Here is a 20,529-nt window from a genome sequence, read left to right as displayed (position 1 = left end):
GCCGGCAGGTTGCCGAGGTGATGGGCGTGATGGTGATGCTGCTTGTCATCTTCCCCGTTGCCGTGGCGCCGGCCTGGCCCGACTCCTCCTCAGCTTTCACTGGTACCTTTTATGACGTATTCGGTCCTGCAGAAGATGATTCAGAACATGGAGGGGTATGCCTTCTCTGTTCTAACCACATGTTTCAGGTTACAGACTGACACACAACATGATACAAAGATAATCATGCCCCATAATGTTATAGGCCTACATATCATGAAGTAGCCTGCATTTATGACTTTTTATAATGCATCGTTATTTTTATTTGATGGTTACACCATCGGTACCTTTTGTTTCTGTGTCCGGGGGAGGGAGTCTGATTGGCTGAGCTGGTGACCTCGTGGTCATGTGAGTGACAAGGGGATTGACAGCTGACTGATGAGTGACGCGAAACCTGATCAATCATTAGCGGGAAGGAAGAACCTGAATCCGGGGTTTAAACCTCGTCAACTGTTAGAATGTTACTTTGTACGAGACAATGAGTTATTTATTAACTCCTTCTTCCTCTTTCATGTGATGCGCGTGCACATCAGGGAGAGTTACTACAGCAGTGTAGCGCCAATCAACAGCTTTTAGCTCTCTGTCTGTGATTGTTGTAAATTGTATCGGGGTTGGATAGAATGTATTCGCGGAAGCCCCAGAAACCCGGGTCGCTTAACTCCAGATAGAAGAGAAAGAAGAGAACACACATCAACACATTTGAATCACCCAACGCAGCGCATGAATGCATTGCAGCCAAGTGTCTTGGGGGCGGAGCCAGGGGTTAGGGGAGGACCCAAGGGTTAGGGGAGGAGCCAAGGGTTAGGGGAGGAGCCAGGGGTTAGGGGAGGAGGGGAGGGGACGTCATGTTGACGAAACGAAACTGAAGGTGGAGATCAACCGAAGCAACCGACCTGGGGCCCGTTTCAGAAAGCAGGGGCCCGTTTCAGAAAGCAGGTTTAGTGAAAACTCTGAGTTAGTTAACCCTGAGATGAGGGAAACTCTGGTTTTTCAGTTTCACAAAGCCAGTTCAGCTTTACTCTGAGTCAGTTACCCTGGCAACATACTCCGTGAACCTAACCTGCTCGCTGGCAGGTTTTCTTCAACTAACCCCGAGTTTCTCCTGCTCTTAAGTTGAAGCCTGCAGACTGAAGGCAGTGGCAGACATGGCGTGTCCTTTTATTGAAGAGCCAGTTGATGTCGAGGCGCAGATACTTTGATGTTTTATCATTCCCTGATGAGTAGCTCCCTGTTTGAGCGTTTCCGTTTCTCTGCATCATCAATAATTAATATAACCAATATTCTCAGCCCTCACATCGCTCACATGACACATCGTGGACACGCTCAGTTCCGAGCAAATTCTTTGTATTGCACTTCGTTTTTTTGCCAAAGGCAGTTTTTTGTATAACGTCGGTGATGCAGAGCATGTGTCCAAGGCAACTGTCTGTCGGGCTGTCCGAAATGTGACACTTGCACTGAAACGGCTACTATGCACGTTTGTAGTGTTCCCAAGTCACATACCCACCAGACTTCTCAAAGAAGAGTTCCACAGAATTGCAGGTATCAGTCTAAGCAGTAATTCATTCATGTCTTAAAGCTTAGGGACTTGAAGCACTAATCAGTCAATTTGATATATTTTAGGGTTTCCAGGTGTGATTGGCTGCATAGATGGCACTCACATGCCTATCATAGCTCCTTCAATAAATGAAGGAGATTATGTGAACAGGAAATCTGTCCACAGCATTAATGTACAGGTAGGCCTAAATAGTAGCCTTTAACATTCCAAATGAAATATGCTTCACTATACAGCTAATTACTGTTCTCCGCTGTGAAGATCATATGTGACGCAGCCCACATGATAAATAATGTGGAAGCGAAGTGGCCTGGGTCTGTGTATGACTCACGAATGTTTCGTGAGTCTACACTGAGTGCCAGATTTGCCCGTGGTGAGTTTATATATATAGTTTATATATCCAGTATATAGTTATATCCTATGATCAATATTTTGTTTCCTCCTATTACAACTGAAACAATGAAGTGTATCTTGTATTATCATAGGAGAGTTTGATGGTTATCTACTCGGAGACAGAGGGTACCCCTGCCAGCGCTATCTGCTGACCCCTTACCCTGACCCTTGCCCACAGCAACACTACAACTTGGCTCACTGCAGGACACGAGCCAGAGTGGAGATGACCATCGGCATACTCAAGGCCCGGTTCCAGTGCCTTCGTAGGCTCAGGGTCACCCCGGAAAGGGCTTGTGACATTATAGTGGCATGTTAGGTTCTCCACAACATTGCCACTATTAGAGAAGAACAATGTCCTACTCTTTCCCCCAATGATCCAGATAATAATCCTGACCCCCCTGCTGATGCACGAGATGGAAGAGCTGTTAGAGACATGATATGCTTCAATCATTTCTAACTGACTCTGCCTTTTTTCTGTTGGCTATAATGGAGGTCAAATTTTAAGATAAACAGAAAACACAAATTTGGAGACTTGTATGTATAAAAGGCATTTAGGTGTTGCTTTCATATAGACAATTTTAAATACTGGCAGTGTTGGGATTTTTCTGTGTTTAGCAGATTTCCCTAATTACTTAAATATATCTATCACATGTTGAATGCAGCCACTAAATGCTGTTTAATGAGGGCAGGCTAAACAACATCACAATTGCTTGGACTTAAATTATACCTTATCTGTTTGAACTACATTTTTATATTTCATTTTTAGTTGCAGCTAAGTCCGTTTGGGGCCTGTTGGGTTGCACCTGTGCACACAAACACACATATGGAGTGGAACATTCAAGAGAAAACATTTTCTTTTTCTCAAATACTCTGACTCGGTCAGCTATTTTTTTCCACGCGAGCTCCCGCTTTTTGGCTGCTGCCATAGTATTGCTTTTTAGTAAAAAGATATGCTCGCTTTCTGCATATGCAGTCATTAAGATTTGCAACTCCGCTGGGGAGAAGTAGGAAGATCGAGGCATGTTAGTACTTGTTGCCATGGTGAATCATGTTATCTGTGTTCCATTGATGAGGGCTTTTTATATCCTCATGCACGAGCTTCACTCAGAGTTACCTTGACTCAGAGTTGATTGAACTAAGCGTTATCACCTGTTCTGAAACCGAAAATTCAGAGTTTTACAGCTCAGAGTTGGTCAACCTAGAGTTGAGGTTTTAACTTAAGGTGCGAACACACCAAGCGCGTTACTCGCGTACGACGCGTATAAAATTGGCAATTTTTCCATAGGGAACCATTGGTTTACGCGCGTATGAGACGCGTACACGCGTAAAGCAACATTTTACTCGCGTTAGGGGCGTATGAGGCGCGTATATATACGCGCGTATATATACGCGCGTACATATACGCGCGTACATATACGCGCGTACATATACGCGCGTACATATACGCGCGTACATATACGCGCGTACATATACGCGCGTACATATACGCGCGTACATATACGCGCGTACATATACGCGCGTACGCGAGGAGTTCAAAAAATTGAACTTTTTACGCTCATACGCGCCGCAATAGCCAATCAGCGTTGAGCTTGACCCGACGTCACTGGCAGAGAGTAGTGAGCTTGGACAGAAGCATACGGCCGACATCTTTCTTTATTCTGTGTGGAAATAGTAACATAGTTACGCCATTAAATGCTTTTATGGAAACATTTTTAGCGAGAAATGTGCATTTTACTTTCATAATGTTCGCTCGGTGAATGTGAAGGATGTTTGGTTTGATAGTTATGACGAAGAGGGAACGCTCCGTTCACTTGCATGGACAGAGTCTCTGGTTACTAAGCAACCTCAACGTCTTGGCGGACTATATATCTGCTGATCAACACTACGAATGCTGGAAACACACCAGACACACCATGTGAAGTTATTTAACCAGATTATTGTTATTTATATCCGATATTATTTAATCTAATCCGATCTAAACTCTATCACCCAAACACCACGGCGTTTGGGTTTCCTACCTCGGACTCCAGCGCAGCCATGTCCATGGCAGCCACGGCCGGCAACTTTCTTTATTCTGGGTGGAAATAGTAACATAGTTACGCCATTAAATGCGTTTATGGAAACATTTCTAGCGAGAAATGTGCATTTTACTTTCATAATGTTCGCTCGGTGAATGTGAAGGATGTTTGGTTTGATAGTTATGACGAAGAGTGAACGCTCCGTTCACTTGCATGGACAGAGTCTCTGATTGCTAAGCAACCTCAACGTCTTGGCGGACTATATATCTGCTGATCAACACTACGAATGCTGGAAACACACCAGACACACCATGTGAAGTTATTTAACCAGATTATTGTTATTTATATCCGAGATTATTTAATCTAATCCGATCTAAACTCTATCACCCAAACGCGACGGCGTTTGGGTTTCCTACCTCGGACTCCAGCGCAGCCATGTCCATGGCAGCCACGGCCGGCAACTTTCTTTATTCTGGGTGGAAATAGTAACATAGTTACGCCATTAAATGCGTTTATGGAAACATTTCTAGCGAGAAATGTGCATTTTACTTTCATAATGTTCGCTCGGTGAATGTGAAGGATGTTTGGTTTGATAGTTATGACGAAGAGTGAACGCTCCGTTCACTTGCATGGACAGAGTCTCTGATTGCTAAGCAACCTCAACGTCTTGGCGGACTATTTCTCTGCTGATCAACACTACGAATGCTGGAAACACACCAGACACACCATGTGAAGTTATTTAACCCGATTATTGTTATTTATATCCGAGATTATTTAATCTAACCCGATCCAAGCTCTATCATCTACCCAAACACAGCGGCGTTTGGGTTTCCTTCCTCGGACTCCTAAATCCAGCGCAGCCACAGGCTGGGGGGGGGGGGGGGGTTTGGGCGGTCTCATCTACGCGCGTATGCGTACGCGCGTATCTGACCATTTTTGACACAAAATGGTCAAGCAACATTTTAGGTGCGTTACGCGCGTACATGGTACGCGAGGTACGCGCTTGGTGTGTTCGCACCATTAGAGTTTGTTGAACCTGCTTTCTGAAACGGGCCCCAGAAGAGGGCGGTAATGCACCAAGTTGTGGATGCCAACCGCCGTAAAACCCCAAGAAGAAGAAGAAGAAACTGAATCCGGGGTTTAAACCTCGTCAACTGTTACTTTGGACGAGAGTTATTCATTAAAGGTTGGGTAGGTGATTTGCGAAACGCCAGCAGATTTTGAAAATACACAACTCAAATGGTCCTACCCCCTCTCCTTCAACGCTGACTCTGACTCCACCCATTCCAAGTACCTGGACGCGCAATCATGCACGAGCGCGAACAGAGATGCGCGAGAGCGAGCCAGGCTAGCGTAGGTTTTCGTTTAACAACATGGCACTACATTCAGCTGTAAGTTGCACCCAGTACCGCGGGAAGTAGGGGTGCTGGGGGTGCTGCAACACCCCCTGTCCGAGGCCCTGTCTTATCACAGAAAACGATCATTTCTAAAAACTCCGGCCAAAGTGGAGATTTCTGAAAACGCCGGTTATGTGTTGTCGTGTCAACGGGGAGAAACGGGATTTTAGGTTCTGAAGCGTCACATTATGCACCAGGAAATGCTTAACGTCATGTGAGCGCCCGCTGTACCGTATTGGTCCGAATATAAACACAAACCCCATTGTAAGACGACCTATATTTGGAAAAAAGATTTGAAGACCAGATCCGGTTTTTATGAATAAATAAATTGTATTCATTGAAATAATATACGAAAATAAAAAGGCATCGAATAAAACACTGCATTGCCACTAAACAGTAGTGCAAATAGGCCGTACTGATGTGTACACCAAAGACTATTCCTCTGGCTGTGTGGTCGCTCCGAACTGTTTCGGCCCGTGGCAAAGTGAGTCATCCTTGCTGCTGTCCAAGGCATTTTGAGACGCAGCATTTATTTAATGCTCATATGACCTAGTGCTGAAAAAAGGTTATATGAAAAAGTGTGAGGGTAGCGGTGGTGCGCTAAACTTGTTCTGTGAGCAGCTGGATGTGAACGATCGATTTTCAACTGTGCGCACATGCACTGGTGTAATTGAGCTGCGCTGCCTGCTATACATCTTTTATCAATGTAACGAGTTGCGAGTCTAGTGCAGGCTGAGTTTTTTTTTTCCCAACTAGTTCCAGTAGCTACCGCAGGATAACAACAAACAGGAGCTTGCTCTGGGTCACGAGTACTGCACGAAGGGGTCGCGCGCGGGGCAGGGGGAGTGCAGTACGACCGTTTGATTGACGTACTTACTGTCCAATGCAACTCGGTGGCAATGGAAATGATTGGCTGGAGTTTTTCGAGCCCTGCCCGTTCCACAGATGATTGACTTGTTTAATTTTCATGTCAGTACTTCTAACTCAGTGGCTGTAAGCGGGTTATGATAAGGATTTCAAGTAATTTTGCAAAAATGGCCAAAAAAGCGAATCACCTACCCAACCTTTAACTCCCTCTTTCATGTGATTGTGGGCCTGCACATCTGGGAGAGCTCCTACAGCAGCGTAGCGCCAATAAACAGCTTTTTGCTCTCTGTCTGTGTTTGTTGATAATCGGATGATGGATCAGGGTTGAAAGTATTTGGGGAGGCACCGGGTCGATCAACACCGATGAATCCAAGTTCCAGTCGCAAGTCACCCCTAAATCACCACAATGTCTCTTGTTGTGGTTATGGGGACAGGACGAGAGGACCCAAACGCTTGACAGGGAGGCAGAGACGGGGTGGAAAGGAAATGGGGTTTATTGGAACAAGGGGTAACGACAAGCCGGGGCTAGGCAAGCGGTGGTCAGGCAGGCGAGGGTTCAGTAACAGACGGGCAGTGAGACAGGCAGGGGGTAGGCGGTAGGCGTGCAGTCAGGCAGGCGAGGATTCGGCAACGGGTAAACAGGGTGACGGACGGAGAACTTCAGAAGAGGGAAAAGGGTTACTGGAGGACAGGGAAAACGGACTGGATTTAGTTTAACGCTGGTAGGACCGATACTGACAGTAGGGGATAGTAAAAGAAGAACTGGCGCCGGCTGATTGGAGACCCCGGCTGAAGTAGGGAAAGGCGATTGCACAATGCAGACAGGTGTGTTGAGAGAGTGAGGACCAGTGGCGCCAAGCGGCCACTAGATGGGGGTGTTGGACCGTGTAGCAGGACGTGGCTTGTTTTGCACCTGCTCTCTTTTAACTCCAGAAAGAAGAGAACACACATCAACGCATTTGAAGAGGCCAACACAGGTAGTAATTTAGTAAGTCAGGTTCTTTATTGTCCCCAAGGGGATAATTGTTCTCACAGTCAAGTCAAGTTGGTTTCAGGGCAGCATACATTTGAAGAGACAGAACACAGTGTAGCAACACTGTGGCACACAGATATCAAATAAATTATTTCCCCACATATACAACAGATAAACCCTCTTCCCACAAATTCCACACAAAAACATGTAGACAGAAATAAACATGACATGAACCATATTCAGTGATGAAAAATCTACATATTTTTGTTCCCTGCTATGATACCTGAGGGGACTAAACTCTTTTTTTATTGGGCTTTTCTCCGGTTCATTACCCTATATTTGCGGCCAGATAATTAATTGGAAGAATTGGCTAAGGGAATGGTCAGGGACGCTGACTATTACACGTGCCAGGGGTGCTACAGCGAGCTCATTTGCCTCTGACAGGCAGGGGGTGGGGTGGGTGATTATCTTGGATGCTATGTGTGGGGTTTTGAGGAGTCTGTTTTTGCTGGTGACAGTGAGCAGGGTGAAGCAGCAGGGGGAACAGTACACTAGGATGGGTTGGATGATGCTTCTGTAGAGGAGTAAGAGGTGTAGGGGGGCCACAGACAGTGATCTCAGTTTGCGTATGACATAAAGCCGTGGATAGGGTTAATGACACGTTGGTTGGAGTTGAGTTTGTTATCTATGGTGAGCCCTAGGTATTTGAAACTGTTGACTAGTTCAACTGGTTGTCCTCTGATGAATGTGCGTTTGAATGTAGGAGGTGTCTTGGCTGTGTGTATGACCTTTTCCTTTGTTTTGTCATTGTTTAACTGGAGATAGTTGTCTGTGCACCACGGTGAAAACTGTGTGGTTGACTGTTGGTATGCTGTGGTGGAATTGTTGTCACTGAGTAGACCTATTATGGCCGTGTCGTCTGCATCTTTATAGTATGTGGTGATGGGGGCTTGGCTGCTGCAGTCATTTGTGTGGAGGGTACACAGAAATGGACTGAGGACGCAGCCCTGAGGTGCTCCGGTGTTGGTGATGAGGGTTGATGATGTTGCTGTACCTACTTTCACTGCATGCGGTCTGTTGCTGAGGGAATTGTATATCCAGTGAAGGTGGAGGGGAATAATGTCCAGATGTTTGAGCGTCTCGATGACCTGGTGCCGCTGGATAGTGTCGAATGCAGAGGTGGTGTCGACACACAGGACTGATGCTAAGTGGTTTGGTGTCTGGAGAGGGTGGAGGAGGGAGCGGAGGAGGCACGCCACTGCGTCCTCCGTCCCACGTTTCGGCCTGTGTGCAAACTGGTGAGGGTCCAGCTGTGGTCCGACGGTTGACGGGATGAGGTGAAGCATTATCTTCTCCATGCACTTCGTTATGATGAGCGTGAGTGCAACCGGACGGAAGTGGTGGGGCTCTGACTGGCGGGGTTTTGGGGGTATTGGTGCAATGGTTGAGGTCTTCCATAGGTTGGGACCTTTAGCTGTTCTGTATGAATCCAACAAGACGGAGTGGAAGACTGGGCAGAGCTCCGTGGCACAGAGCTTTAGCACCCTTGCCGGGATGCCATCCGGCCCTGGGGCCTTGCCAATTTTGCTCCTGGCCAGCTGTGGCTGTACACCCTCCTGAGTGAAGGGTGGGTGCTGGGGTTCTACCAGCGCCTTCACAGGAGGCGGTGTAGTCCTGGGTGTCAAACCGGTTGAAGAACCTGTTCAGGGAGTTAGCAAAGTGCATGAACGCAGTGCAACCATGTGTCGTGTGGGCGGAGCCAGGGGTTAGGGGAGGAGCCAGGGGTTAGGAGAGGAGGGGAGGGGACGTCAGGTAGAGGAAACGATACTTAAGGTTCAGATCAACCAAAGCACCCGACGTGGAAGCAGTTCTCTCGGTCAGGAGAAAAATAAAACGCATTCTGAAATAAGCGGACGGACAGAAACTACATCAAGGTGAGTAAAGAAGAACAACTCTGAGAGAAGTTAAAAACACTACTGCCGTTATGGAATTAAAAAAATTATAATGGGATTGCTCAATACATAAACCTTGTCGTCTGTGTCTAGGAATGGCCTCTGCTAACCCTTCCTGGTCTGAAGAGAACTTTTCATGTTCCATCTGTCTGGATGTGTTCAGCATCCCAGTTTCCACACCATGTGGGCACAACTTCTGCAGAACCTGTATTACTAAGTTCTGGGATGAACAAGTCAAGTACAAGTGTCCCGTTTGCAACGAGCTTTTCAACACAAGACCTGATTTACGGGTCAATATCCTAATTTCAGAGATGATTGATCGGTTTGGAACGTCCCTACAAGTAAAAGAGCAGCCTTGTGTTGAACCAGCAGAAGTTCCCTGTGACGTCTGTACTGGGACCCAGCTGAAGGCCGTGAAGTCCTGCCTAGTGTGTCTTATCTCTTACTGCCAAACCCACCTGGAGCCACACCAGAGAGTCACAGTCCTGAAGAAACATCGGCTGGTCGAGCCTATGGACCGTCTGGACGACAGGATGTGTAAGAAACATGACCGACTTCTGGAGCTCTTCTGCAAGACTGAACAGGTGTGTGTGTGTCTGTTGTGCACAGTGACGGACCACAAGTCCCATCCTGTTGTACCTCTAAAGGAGGAATATGAAGTGAAGACGGCCCAGCTGGGGAAGATAGAGGCTGAAGTTAAGCAGTTGATCCAGGAGAGACAAAAGAATATTCAGGAGATTAAAGACACAGTTGAACGCAGCATAGCAGACGCAGACAGAGAGATAGCTGATGGTGTGCAGGTCCTCACTGCTCTGATGCGCTGCATTGAAAAGTGCCAGGATGATCTCAACCAAATGGTGAAAGAGAAACTGAAATCCACAGAGAAACAAGCTGAAGACCTCATCAAAGAGCTGGAGCAGGAAATAGAAGATCTGACCAATAGAAGCTCAGAGGTGAAGCAGCTCTCACACACTGAAGACCACCTCCACTTCCTCCAGACCTTCAGATCCCTGAAGGATCCTCCACCCACCAGGGACTGGACCACGGTGGAGGTCCGTCCTCCGTCATACGTAGGGACCTTGAGGAGATCCCTGGATCAGCTGGAGGAGACACTGAACATGGAGATGAAGAAGCTGCGTGATGCTGAACTGAAGAGGGTCCAGCAGTATGAAGTAGATGTGACTCTGGATCCTGATACAGCTCATCCCAAGTTGATCCTGTCTGAGGATGGGAAACAAGTACATGATGGAGGTATGTGGAAGAGACTCCCAGACAACCCTAAGAGATTTTCACTGTGTGCATGTGTTCTCACGAGGCAGAGCTTCTCCTCAGGGAGATTTTACTTTGAGGTCCAGGTTAAAGACAAGACTGTATGGTGGTTAGGAGTGGCCAGAGAGTCCATCGTCAAAAAAGGTGAGACCAGGCGGACCCCTGAGAACGGTTACTGGACTCTTCACTACAACCAGGATGGGTTGATATTTAGAGATAACCCTCCTGTCCGTCTCCCTCTGAGAGCTGGGCTCCAGAAGGTGGGGGTGTTTGTTGATTATGATGAGGGTCTGGTCTCCTTCTATGATGTGGAAGCCAGGGTTCATCTCTACTCTGCTACTGGCTGCACCTTCAGTGAGCCTCTCTATCCATTCTTCTTCCCAGGTGCCCGTGATTATCTAGGTAACAACTCGGCCCCCCTCATCATCTCACCTGTCAATCAAACAGACTAGGCCCTTTGTTTGGTGATAAAATAATCAAACAACCAAAACAACTAATGTTGTTTCCTGAATTAGAATCTCTATTGTATGAGATTTTCCACACTTCTTTTTTCACACTTCAAGGAGTAATTCATTAAGCCACTAACACTGTACTATAAAAAAAATATAACCCATAAAACTACATTATAATGTTCAATGTCTTTTATCTGAATGTTTTTTTATATTTTTAATTAATGAAAAAAATGTAATCAGATAATGTGAAATGTTGATTTTGATAACATTATCATTAGTTGTTTTAAACAAATAGTAATATTCCTTTTTTATTTTTGAATCATGTTTGACAACACAAAATGTTTGTAAACTTTTGAGATTTGAATAAAAATGTACGAAAAGTAGAATGAGGAGATCTTCTGTGGAATAGGCACATTATCAGTACAATATGTCTTCAGTGGAATAGGTACATTCTCAGTACAATATATATATTCAGTGCAGGAATAGGTACATTCTCAGGACAATATGTATTCAGTGGAATAGGTACATTCTCAGTACAATATATATATTCAGTGCAGGAATAGGTACATTCTCAGGACAATAAGTATTCAGTGGAATAGGTACAAACTCAGTATAATATGTATTCAGTGGAGTATAGGTACATTCTCAGTATGTATTCAGTGGAATAGGTACATTCTCAGTATGTACTCAGTGGAATAGGTACATTCTCAGTATGTACTCAGTGGAATAGGTACATTTTCAGTAGAATGGGTACATCCTTAGTACAATATGTATTCAGTGGAATAGGTACATTCTCAGTACAATATGTATTCAGTGGAATAGGTACATTCTCAGAGGAATAGGTACAATCTCAGTAAAATGTGTATTCAATAGAATAGGTACTTTATCATTGGGATAAAACAAAAACAACTACGTTGCCTAAAAACCCTTTTACACATGATGGGATTCAAGGAAAGTCCCATAATAACTGCACACGTTTGTAGCTGATGAGCCAGTAAATGACTTTTAATGTCCACCTTACATAACCCAACAAGTGTAACACACCGATACAAAGCTCACAGTGACTATACGTAAAGATTCCCCCAATGTGTGTGAGTACCGTGACTTTGTCTTGTTGGCTCTCCTCTCCATCCTCTCCTCTTAGTCTCTCCTCTCTCCTTCCTCTCTCTTCTCTTCCTCCTCTCTCCTATCTCTCCTCTCCTTTCTAGCTCATCCAGGATTGTGTTTATCATTGTTGCGCATTAAAATGATGTGTGTTCAAACTGCAACGGTAAGCATATGTTGATTTGTTTGGTCAAATATTGTTCAGTACATCAGCGTGGGAGTGTGTGGAGGACGGCTGGTTGAAGCAGCCTCACCTGCTGAGTCTGATTGGACTCTGGGGCTTGGTGAGGGACACACCTGTTGCTCATTGAGTAATCAGTGCTCACAGGTTAAACCAGCCGTTTAGGGCGTGGTCACACCACAATGAGGTGCTTTCAGTGTCAAAGATTTGGGCACATCGCTAAAATCTGTAAGGAAAAGAGGAGGTGTGCGAAATGCTCAGGGGATCATGAGTATGGGAAGTGTGAGGGGGCAGAGTTAAAGTGTTGTAGTTGTGGGGGTGAACATGTCGTCACTTTGGAGGCTGTGAAATAATGAAAGGGGAAGTTGCAGTTCAGAAGGTTAAAGTGTTGGACAAAGGGACCTATGCAGGAGCAGTGAAGGTGGTAAAACAGAGGCAAGGTGCTAAGAGTCAGGGAATGGTAGCAGCCTGGGGGGCGGAAGGGAAGTGACAAGGGAGTCGGTGGGAGAGCAGCACGATGGAACAAAGTGTGGGGAGATGAGAAGCAGGTGGGGATGTTTGTGGCAGCAGTGATGAACTCCACTAGAGACTCCACATCAAAGACAACGAGCATACAGACGATAGCTAAGGCAGCCAAAGGTTATTTGGGGATGGAAGGGTTAAAATGGGAGGCTTTGGTAGCCGAGATAAATACACAGAGTAGTCAGGAGCTGGTGAGAAGACATCATAACCATGGTGAGAACCCTACAGTGGAATGCTAGGAGCTGGGTGGCTAATGGCCGGGAGGTTAAATATTTTTTAAGAGAAATGAAAGGAAAACCACAAGTAATACGCATTCAAGAAACGTTTTTGAAACCAGTGTTAGATTTAGTTATTTATGGATATGTAGGAATAAGAAGAGACAGGAGTGAAGGTGAAGGGGCTGGTGGAGAGTGTGTAACATTTATTAAGCGAGGTATATCATACAGGGTATTAGAAATAGGAACGGAACAAGAGTGTGTAGTGGTGGAGGTATGGGAGGGGGAGAGGAGTTTGTTGGTGTTAATTACTATAATCCATGTCAAAGGTTAGAGAATGATAAGATAGTTAGGATTAAAGGTACAGAAAGACACAAGATAATATGGTGTGCAGACTTCAATGCTCATAACACAATGAGGGGAGGGAATCACACAGACACGAATGGGAAAGTGATTGAAGAGTTAATGGAGGACAAGAATCTTGTTTGTTTGAATGTTGGGAGGGGCGATGGCGAAGAAGGAATTGGAGAAGGAAAAAGTAGAAATGAATATCAGTTTAAGTAAGGCAGAAGTTAAAAGCCTGATATGGGAAAAATTTAACAAAATGTGGCAAGACAAATGGGACAGTGAGGAGAAAGGGAGATATTTATATAATATTCAAAAAAGTGTTAATGTTAAAATAAGGTATAGTGGTCAGAGGAAGGATGAACACATTTTGATAAGGTTAAGGTTGGGGCACAGTGCACTAAATAAAACAATGAATTTGATAGGAAAACACCCCACTGGATTATGTGAGGGGTGCCAGGTAGACGAGACAGTGGAACATGTTTTAATGAACTGTAGTGGTTATGGGATGGAGAGGGAAAGTATGAAAAATCAATTAAGAGAATTGGGTATGCAGGAATATACTTTGGAAAATATTTTAAGATTAGTGAAGAGGAATTGTACAAAAGTATTGTTTGGCTTTTTGAGAGAAACAGGGTTATATGATAGGATATAGAGTAGAAAGAAGGTGTGAATGAGTGTTTGGATATTTTGGTTTTGATTCATTAACTGGATCAGAAGAGGGCGGTAATGCACCAAGTTGTGGATGCCAACCGCCGTAAAACCCCAAGAAGAAGAAGAACTCACATCAACGCATTTGAAGAGGCCAACACAGGTAGTCATTTAGTAGGACCGGTTCTTTATTGTCCCCAAGGGGATAATTGTTCTCACACAGTCAAGTCAAGTTGGTTTCAGGGCAGCATACATTTGAAGAGACGGAACACAGTGTAGCAACACTGTAGCACACAGATATCAAATAAATTATTTCCCCACATATACAACAGATAAACCCTCTTCCCACAAATTCCACAGAAAAACATGTAGACAGGAATAAACATGACATGAACCATATACAGTGACGAAAAATTTACATATTTTTGTTCACTGCTATGATAGCTGAGGGGACTAAAAGTTTTTTTTATTGGGCTTTTCTCCGGTTCATTACCCTATATCTGCGGCCAGATGGGAGTAATTGGAAGAATTGGCTAAGGGAATGGTCAGGGACGCTGACTATTACACGTGCCAGGGGTGCTACAGCGAGCTCATTTGCCTCTGACAGGCAGGGGGTGGGGAGGGTGATTATCTTGGATGCTATGTGTGGGGTTTTGAGGAGTGTGTTTTTGCTGGTGACAGTGAGCAGGGTGAAGCAGCAGGGGGAACAGTACACTAGGATGGGTTGGATGATGCTTTTGTAGAGGAGTAGGAGGTGTAGGGGGGCCACAGACAGTGATCTCAGTTTGCGTATGACATAAAGCCGTGGATAGGGTTAATGACATGGTGGTTGGAGTTGAGTTTGTTATCTATGGTGAGCCCTAGGTATTTGAAACTGTTGACTAGTTCAACTGGTTGTCCTCTGATGAATGTGCGATTGAATGTAGGAGGTGTCTTGGCTGTGTGTATGACCTTTTCCTTTGTTTTGTCATCGTTTAACTGGAGATACTTGTCTGTGCACCACGGTGAAAACTGTGTGGTTGACTGTTGGTATGCTGTGGTGGAATTGTTGTCACTGAGTAGACCTACTATGGCCGTGTCGTCTGCATCTTTATAGTACGTGGTGACGGGGGCTGGGCTGCTGCAGTCATTTGTGTGGAGGGTACACAGAAATGGACTGAGGACGCAGCCCTGAGGTGCTCCGGTGTTGGTGATGAGGGTTGATGATGTTGCTGTACCTACTCTCACTGCATGCGGTCTGTTGCTGAGGATATTGTATATCCAGTGAAGGTGGAGTGGGATAATGTCCAGATGTTTGAGCGTCTCGATGACCTGGTGCCGCTGGATTGTGTTGAATGCAGAGGTGGTGTCGACGCACAGGACTGATGCTAAGTGGTTTGGTGTCTGGAGATGGTGGTGGAGGGAGCGGAGGAGGCACGCCACTGCGTCCTCCGTCCCACGTTTCGGCCAGTGTGCAAACTGGTGAGGGCCCAGCTGTGGTCCGACGGTTGACAGGATGAGGTGAAGCATTATCTTCTCCATGCACTTCGTTATGATGGGCGTGAGTGCAACTGGACGGAAGTGGTTGGGCTCTGACTGGCGGGGTTTTCCATAGGTCGGGAACTTTAGCTGTTCTGTATGAATCCAACAAGACGGAGTGGAAGACTGGGCAGAGCTCCGTGGCACAGAGCTTTAGCACCCTTGCCGGGATGCCATCCGGCCCCGGTGCCTTGCCAATTTTGCACCTGGCCAGCTGTGGCTGTACACCCTCCTGAGTGAAGGGGGGGTGCTGGGGTTCTACCAGCGCCTTCACAGGAGGCGGTGTAGTCCTGGGTGTCAAACCGGTTGAAGAACCTGTTCAGGGAGTTAGCAAAGTGCATGAACGCAGTGCAGCCATGTGTCGTGTGGGCGGAGCCAGGGGTTAGGGGAGGAGGGGAGAGGACGTCAGGTAGAGGAAACGAAACTTAAGGTTCAGATCAACCAAAGCACCCGACGTGGAAGCAGTTCTCTCGGTCAGAAGAAAAAACGCATTTTGAAATACGCTGACGGACAGAAACTACATCAAGGTGAGTAAAGAAGCACAACTTTGAGAGAAGTTGAAAACACTTTTGCCATTAATAATGGGATTGCTCAATACATAAACCTTGTTGTCTGTGTCTAGGAATGGCCTCTGCTAACACTTCCTGGTCTGAAGAGAACTTTTCATGTTCCATCTGTCTGGATGTCTTCAGCAGCCCAGTTTCCACACCATGTGGACACAACTTCTGCAGAGCCTGTATTACTAAGTTCTGGGATGGACAAGTCAAGTACAAATGTCCCGTTTGCAACGAGCTTTTCAACACAAGACCTGATTTACGGGTCAATATCCTCTTTTCAGAGATGGTTGATCGGTTTGGAACGTCCCTACGAGTAAAAGAGCAGCCTTGTGTTGAACCAGGAGAAGTTCCCTGTGACGTCTGTACTGGAACCCAGCTCAAGGCCGTGAAGTCCTGCCTAATGTGTCTTACCTCTTACTGCCAAACCCACCTAGAGCCACACCATAGAGTCGCAGGCCTGAAGAAGCATCGGCTGGTCGAGCCTATGGACCGTCTGGAAGACAGGATGTGTAAGAAACACGACCGACTTCTGGAGCTCTTCTGCAAGACTGAACAGGTGTGTGTGTGTCTGTTGTGCACAGTGACGGACCACAAGTCACATCCTGTTATTCCTCTAAAGGAGGAATATGAAGTGAAGACGGCCCAGCTGGGGAAGATAGAGGCTGAAGTTAAGCAGTTGATCCAGGAGAGACAAAAAAATATTCAGGAGATTAAAGACACAGTTAAACGCATCAAAGCAGATGCAGACAGAGAGATAGCTGATGGTGTGCAGGTCCTCACTGCTCTGATGTGCCGCATTGAAAAGTGCCAGGATGATCTCAACCAAATGGTGAAAGAGAAACTGAAATCCACAGAGAAACAAGCTGAAGACCTCATCAAAGGGCTGGAGCAGGAAATAGAAGATCTGACCAATAGAAGCTCAGAGGTGAAGCAGCTCTCACACACTAAAGACCACCTCCACTTCCTCCAGGCCTTCAGATCCCTGAAGGATCCTCCACCCCCCAGGAACTGGACCACGGTGGAGGTCCGTCCTCCGTCATACGTAGGGACCTTGAGGAGATCCCTGGATCAGCTGGAGGAGACACTGAACATGGAGATGAAGAAGCTGCGTGATGCTGAACTGAAGAGGGTCCAGCAGTATGAAGTAGATGTGACTCTGGATCCTGATACAGCTCATCCCTGGCTCATCCTGTCTGAGGATGGGAAACAAGTACATGCTGGAGATGTAGAGAAGAGACTCCCAGACAACCCTAAGAGATTTACACTGTATTCATTTGTTCTCACGAGGCAGAGCTTCTCCTCAGGGAGATTTTACTTTGAGGTCCAGGTTAAAGACAAGACTGGATGGTTTGTAGGAGTGGTCAGAGAGTCCATCGTCAGAAAAGGTCTGACCAGGTGGACCCCTGAGACGGGTTACTGGACTCTTTACTACGACCAGGATGGGTTGGAATTTAGTGATAACCCTTCTGTCCGTCTCCCTCTGAGAGCTGAGCTCCAGAAGGTGGGGGTGTTTGTTGATTATGATGAGGGTCTGGTCTCCTTCTATGATGTGGAAGCCAGGGTTCATCTCTACTCTGCTACTGGCTGCACCTTCAGTGAGCCTCTCTATCCATTCCTCTACCCAGGTCCCCGTGATTATAAAGGTAACAACTCTGCCCCCCTGATCATCTCACCTGTCAATCAAACAGACTAGGACCTTTGTTTGGTAATAAAATAATCAAACAACCAAAACAACTAATGTTGTTTCCTGAATTACAATCTCTACTATGGGAGGTCTGAGAGAACTGTATTCATATCTTACTTTTCACTGTCTTCTAAGGAGTAATTCATGAAGCCACTAACACTGTACTATAAAATATATAACCCATTATAACCTATAAGACTACACTATAATGTTCAATGTCTTTTATCTGAATGTTTTTTTATGTTTTTAATTAATAAAAAAATAAATGTATTAGATAGGGTGAAACATTGATTTTGATAACCTTATCATAAGTTGATTTAACTAATTAGTAATATTCGTTTATTTTTTGAATCATGTTTGATACAATACAATGTTTGTACCTTTTGAGATTTGAATAAAAATGTACTAAAAGTAGAATGAGGACAACTTCTGTGGAATAGTTACATTCTCAGTACAATATGTATTCAGTAGAATAGGTACATTCTCAGTACAATATATATTCAGTGGAATATGTATTCAGTAGAATGTATACATTATCAGAACAATATGTGTTCATTGGAATATGTACATTTTCAGTACAATATGTATTCAGTGGAGTAGGTACATTCTCAGTATGTATTCAGTGGAATAGGTACATTCTCAGTAAAATGTGTATTCAATAGAATAGGTACTTTATCATTGGGATAAAACAAAAACAACTACGTTGCATAAAAAAAACATTTACACATGATGGATTCAAGGAAAGATTAAAATCCCATAATAACTGCACACGTTTGTAGCTGATGAGCCAGTAAATGACTTTTAATGTCCACCTTACATAACCCAACAAGTGCAACACACCGATACAAAGCTCACAGTGACTACATGTAAAGATTCCCCCAATGTGTGTGAGCACCGTGACTTTGTCTTGTCAGCTCCCCTCTCCATCCTCTCCTCTTAGTCTCTACTCTCTCCTTCCTCTCTCTTCTCTTCCTCCTCTCTCCTATCTCTCCTCTCCTTTCTAGCTCATCCAGGATTGTGTTTATCATTGTTGCGCATTAAAATGATGTCTGTTCAAACTGCAACGGTAAGCATATTTAGATTTGTTTAGTCAGATATTGTTCAGCACATGTCAGCGTGGGAGTGTGTGTGGAGGACGGCCGGTTGAAGCAGCCTCACCTGCTGAGTCTGATTGGACTCTGGGGCTTGGTGAGGGACACACCTGTTGCTCATTGAGTAATCAGCACCAGGGTTCGTTTGGAAGCGAACCGAGACCACCTCTCGGGCTGGGTCTCGGACCGGCTGGTTGGTCCGCCCCAGAGTTCGATGGTTTGTATTCACACCAGCCCAAAAGCTCTGCACCAGCGATTGTTTTGGTTCGAACCAAACAAGGCAGGTGTGAATACGCCCTTAAAGAACCCTTTGTTCTGCCCTCTACCCCCAGCGCCTTGCCAGGGTCGACAGATAGTATAAATGCCTCTCCAACAAACCACGCAGACGAAAAGTTGCAGTTCACTCTTTATGGTGAGGTGAAGCAGGGTAAAACTGAGAAATGAAAGTACAGCATTTAAGTATGAGAATAACAGAATGCTGTAAAATTAGCTTAGGTACTAAGTTAGCTTGCTAACGTACGAATATCCATCCATCTAATTTGTTTACAAAGTTTCCTTAATCTCATTATACATCAAATCCTCTTAACATATCATTGTTAAGATGTGTGAGTGCGAGCTCCATGCTTTCCGATCAAGTGAATGTAGTGTAATGGAGTCCAAGGCATACATATCAGAACGTATTTCAGAACAATACCAAAGTTCGCCAGTAGATGGCATCACGGGACCATCAATAAACATAAAAGACTGAATTACACAGGGGAAGCATACATGTAACGGAACACCCTTTATACACAAGTATTACTGCAAGGCCATGGCCAGCGGCAAACAGTGGAAACCCAGTCAGCAGTGTTGCTCATGTAACTCTTAGCATACACAACGTTAATGAAAGTGTATTAATTTAAGCGCAAGATTCCTGATGGGACCCCCGAAGTGAACAACAAATATTTATTATAGTAGGCCTACCTTCGTTGACGCAAACAAACTCTTCCTATACTTTAAAGTTCCCAAGGAATGCTAATTTATGAATGCTTTTATGTAGCTGTTACTGGGCCCCTAATACAAGACGTTCAAGAAATTCAACCGTGGTGCAGAATTACAGCCACCACGAGCCAGTCCCACAACGCGCTTTCCACAAACGTGCCGTTTATTAGAGGCGGGTCAAGGAGGAGGGTGGGGGTGTGGCCCTGAGCAGCTTGCAGCCATGGTACCATGCGCTCTGTTTACAGTGGATGTACCGCAATGGCGAGGCGCACACAGCCTTTAGCCGTGTTCTGTAAATATTCTAGAACACTCTGTGAGTCCTGGAGCTCTATATCTAAATAATATCATACTATACATAGATATCTATATGCACTGCCACATCAATCTGAAGTCGACTGAACCGCGACATGGAGGAGAAAGGGATTGTTGCAGGCGGTTGTCTCCGGCGGGAGACAATCGTCGGCAACAATCCCTTTCTCCTCCATGTCGCAGTTCATGTGCTTCAGAGAGTCACAGCCAAAGTTCCTTTCTGTCAATTCCTTCTCAACCATGGCTGAGATAACCCCCACTACGAGTCTCTTTGAGGAAATACCAGAGACGTCAGAGAACCCGACGTGTTATGCGCCATAACACCAACAGCAGAACGGTTATCCAAATAAAAAAAGAAGTGTACATCACTTCTAGGTTATGTGTACAAGCGTTTCTTCTGTGAACAAGCGTTACAGTGTGTGTATTCACACACACACACACACACACACACACACACAC

At 45.4% G+C, this 20,529-nt stretch overlaps 1 protein-coding gene and 1 pseudogene across 1 annotated transcript; both read left to right on the top strand.

Moving 5' to 3' along the window:
- Positions 1–1,238: 1,238 nt before the first annotated feature.
- LOC130374800 (putative nuclease HARBI1) lies at positions 1,239–2,510 on the top strand (annotated as a pseudogene).
- A 6,507-nt stretch (positions 2,511–9,017) lies between these two features.
- On the top strand, positions 9,018–17,963 carry LOC130374834 (uncharacterized). Its single transcript, XM_056581811.1, has 4 exons — positions 9,018–9,173; positions 9,285–10,909; positions 15,828–15,975; positions 16,071–17,963. The coding sequence occupies exons 2-4, from the start codon at positions 9,287–9,289 to the stop codon at positions 17,696–17,698; spliced, it is 3,399 nt and encodes a 1,132-aa protein (XP_056437786.1). The 5' UTR covers positions 9,018–9,173; positions 9,285–9,286; the 3' UTR covers positions 17,699–17,963.
- Positions 17,964–20,529: the final 2,566 nt, after the last annotated feature.

This window comes from Gadus chalcogrammus, chromosome 21 (assembly GCF_026213295.1).
Source record: "Gadus chalcogrammus isolate NIFS_2021 chromosome 21, NIFS_Gcha_1.0, whole genome shotgun sequence".
NCBI classification, from domain to species: domain Eukaryota; kingdom Metazoa; phylum Chordata; class Actinopteri; order Gadiformes; family Gadidae; genus Gadus; species Gadus chalcogrammus.
Note: the sequence above shows the minus strand (reverse complement) of the source record. Positions and strands in the feature narration are given on the sequence as shown.

What these genes read in the sequence shown, in the direction of transcription:
- LOC130374834 (XM_056581811.1), top strand. Translation starts at nt 9,287, where the DNA reads ATGGCCTCTGCTAACCCTTCCTGGTCTGAAGAGAACTTTTCATGTTCC. An exon ending in CACCTGTCAATCAAACAGAC is followed by an intron (nt 10,910 to 15,827) that starts TAGGCCCTTTGT and finishes GGGCGGAGCCAG; the next exon opens with GGGTTAGGGGAGGAGGGGAG. An exon ending in CGGACAGAAACTACATCAAG is followed by an intron (nt 15,976 to 16,070) that starts GTGAGTAAAGAA and finishes GTCTGTGTCTAG; the next exon opens with GAATGGCCTCTGCTAACACT.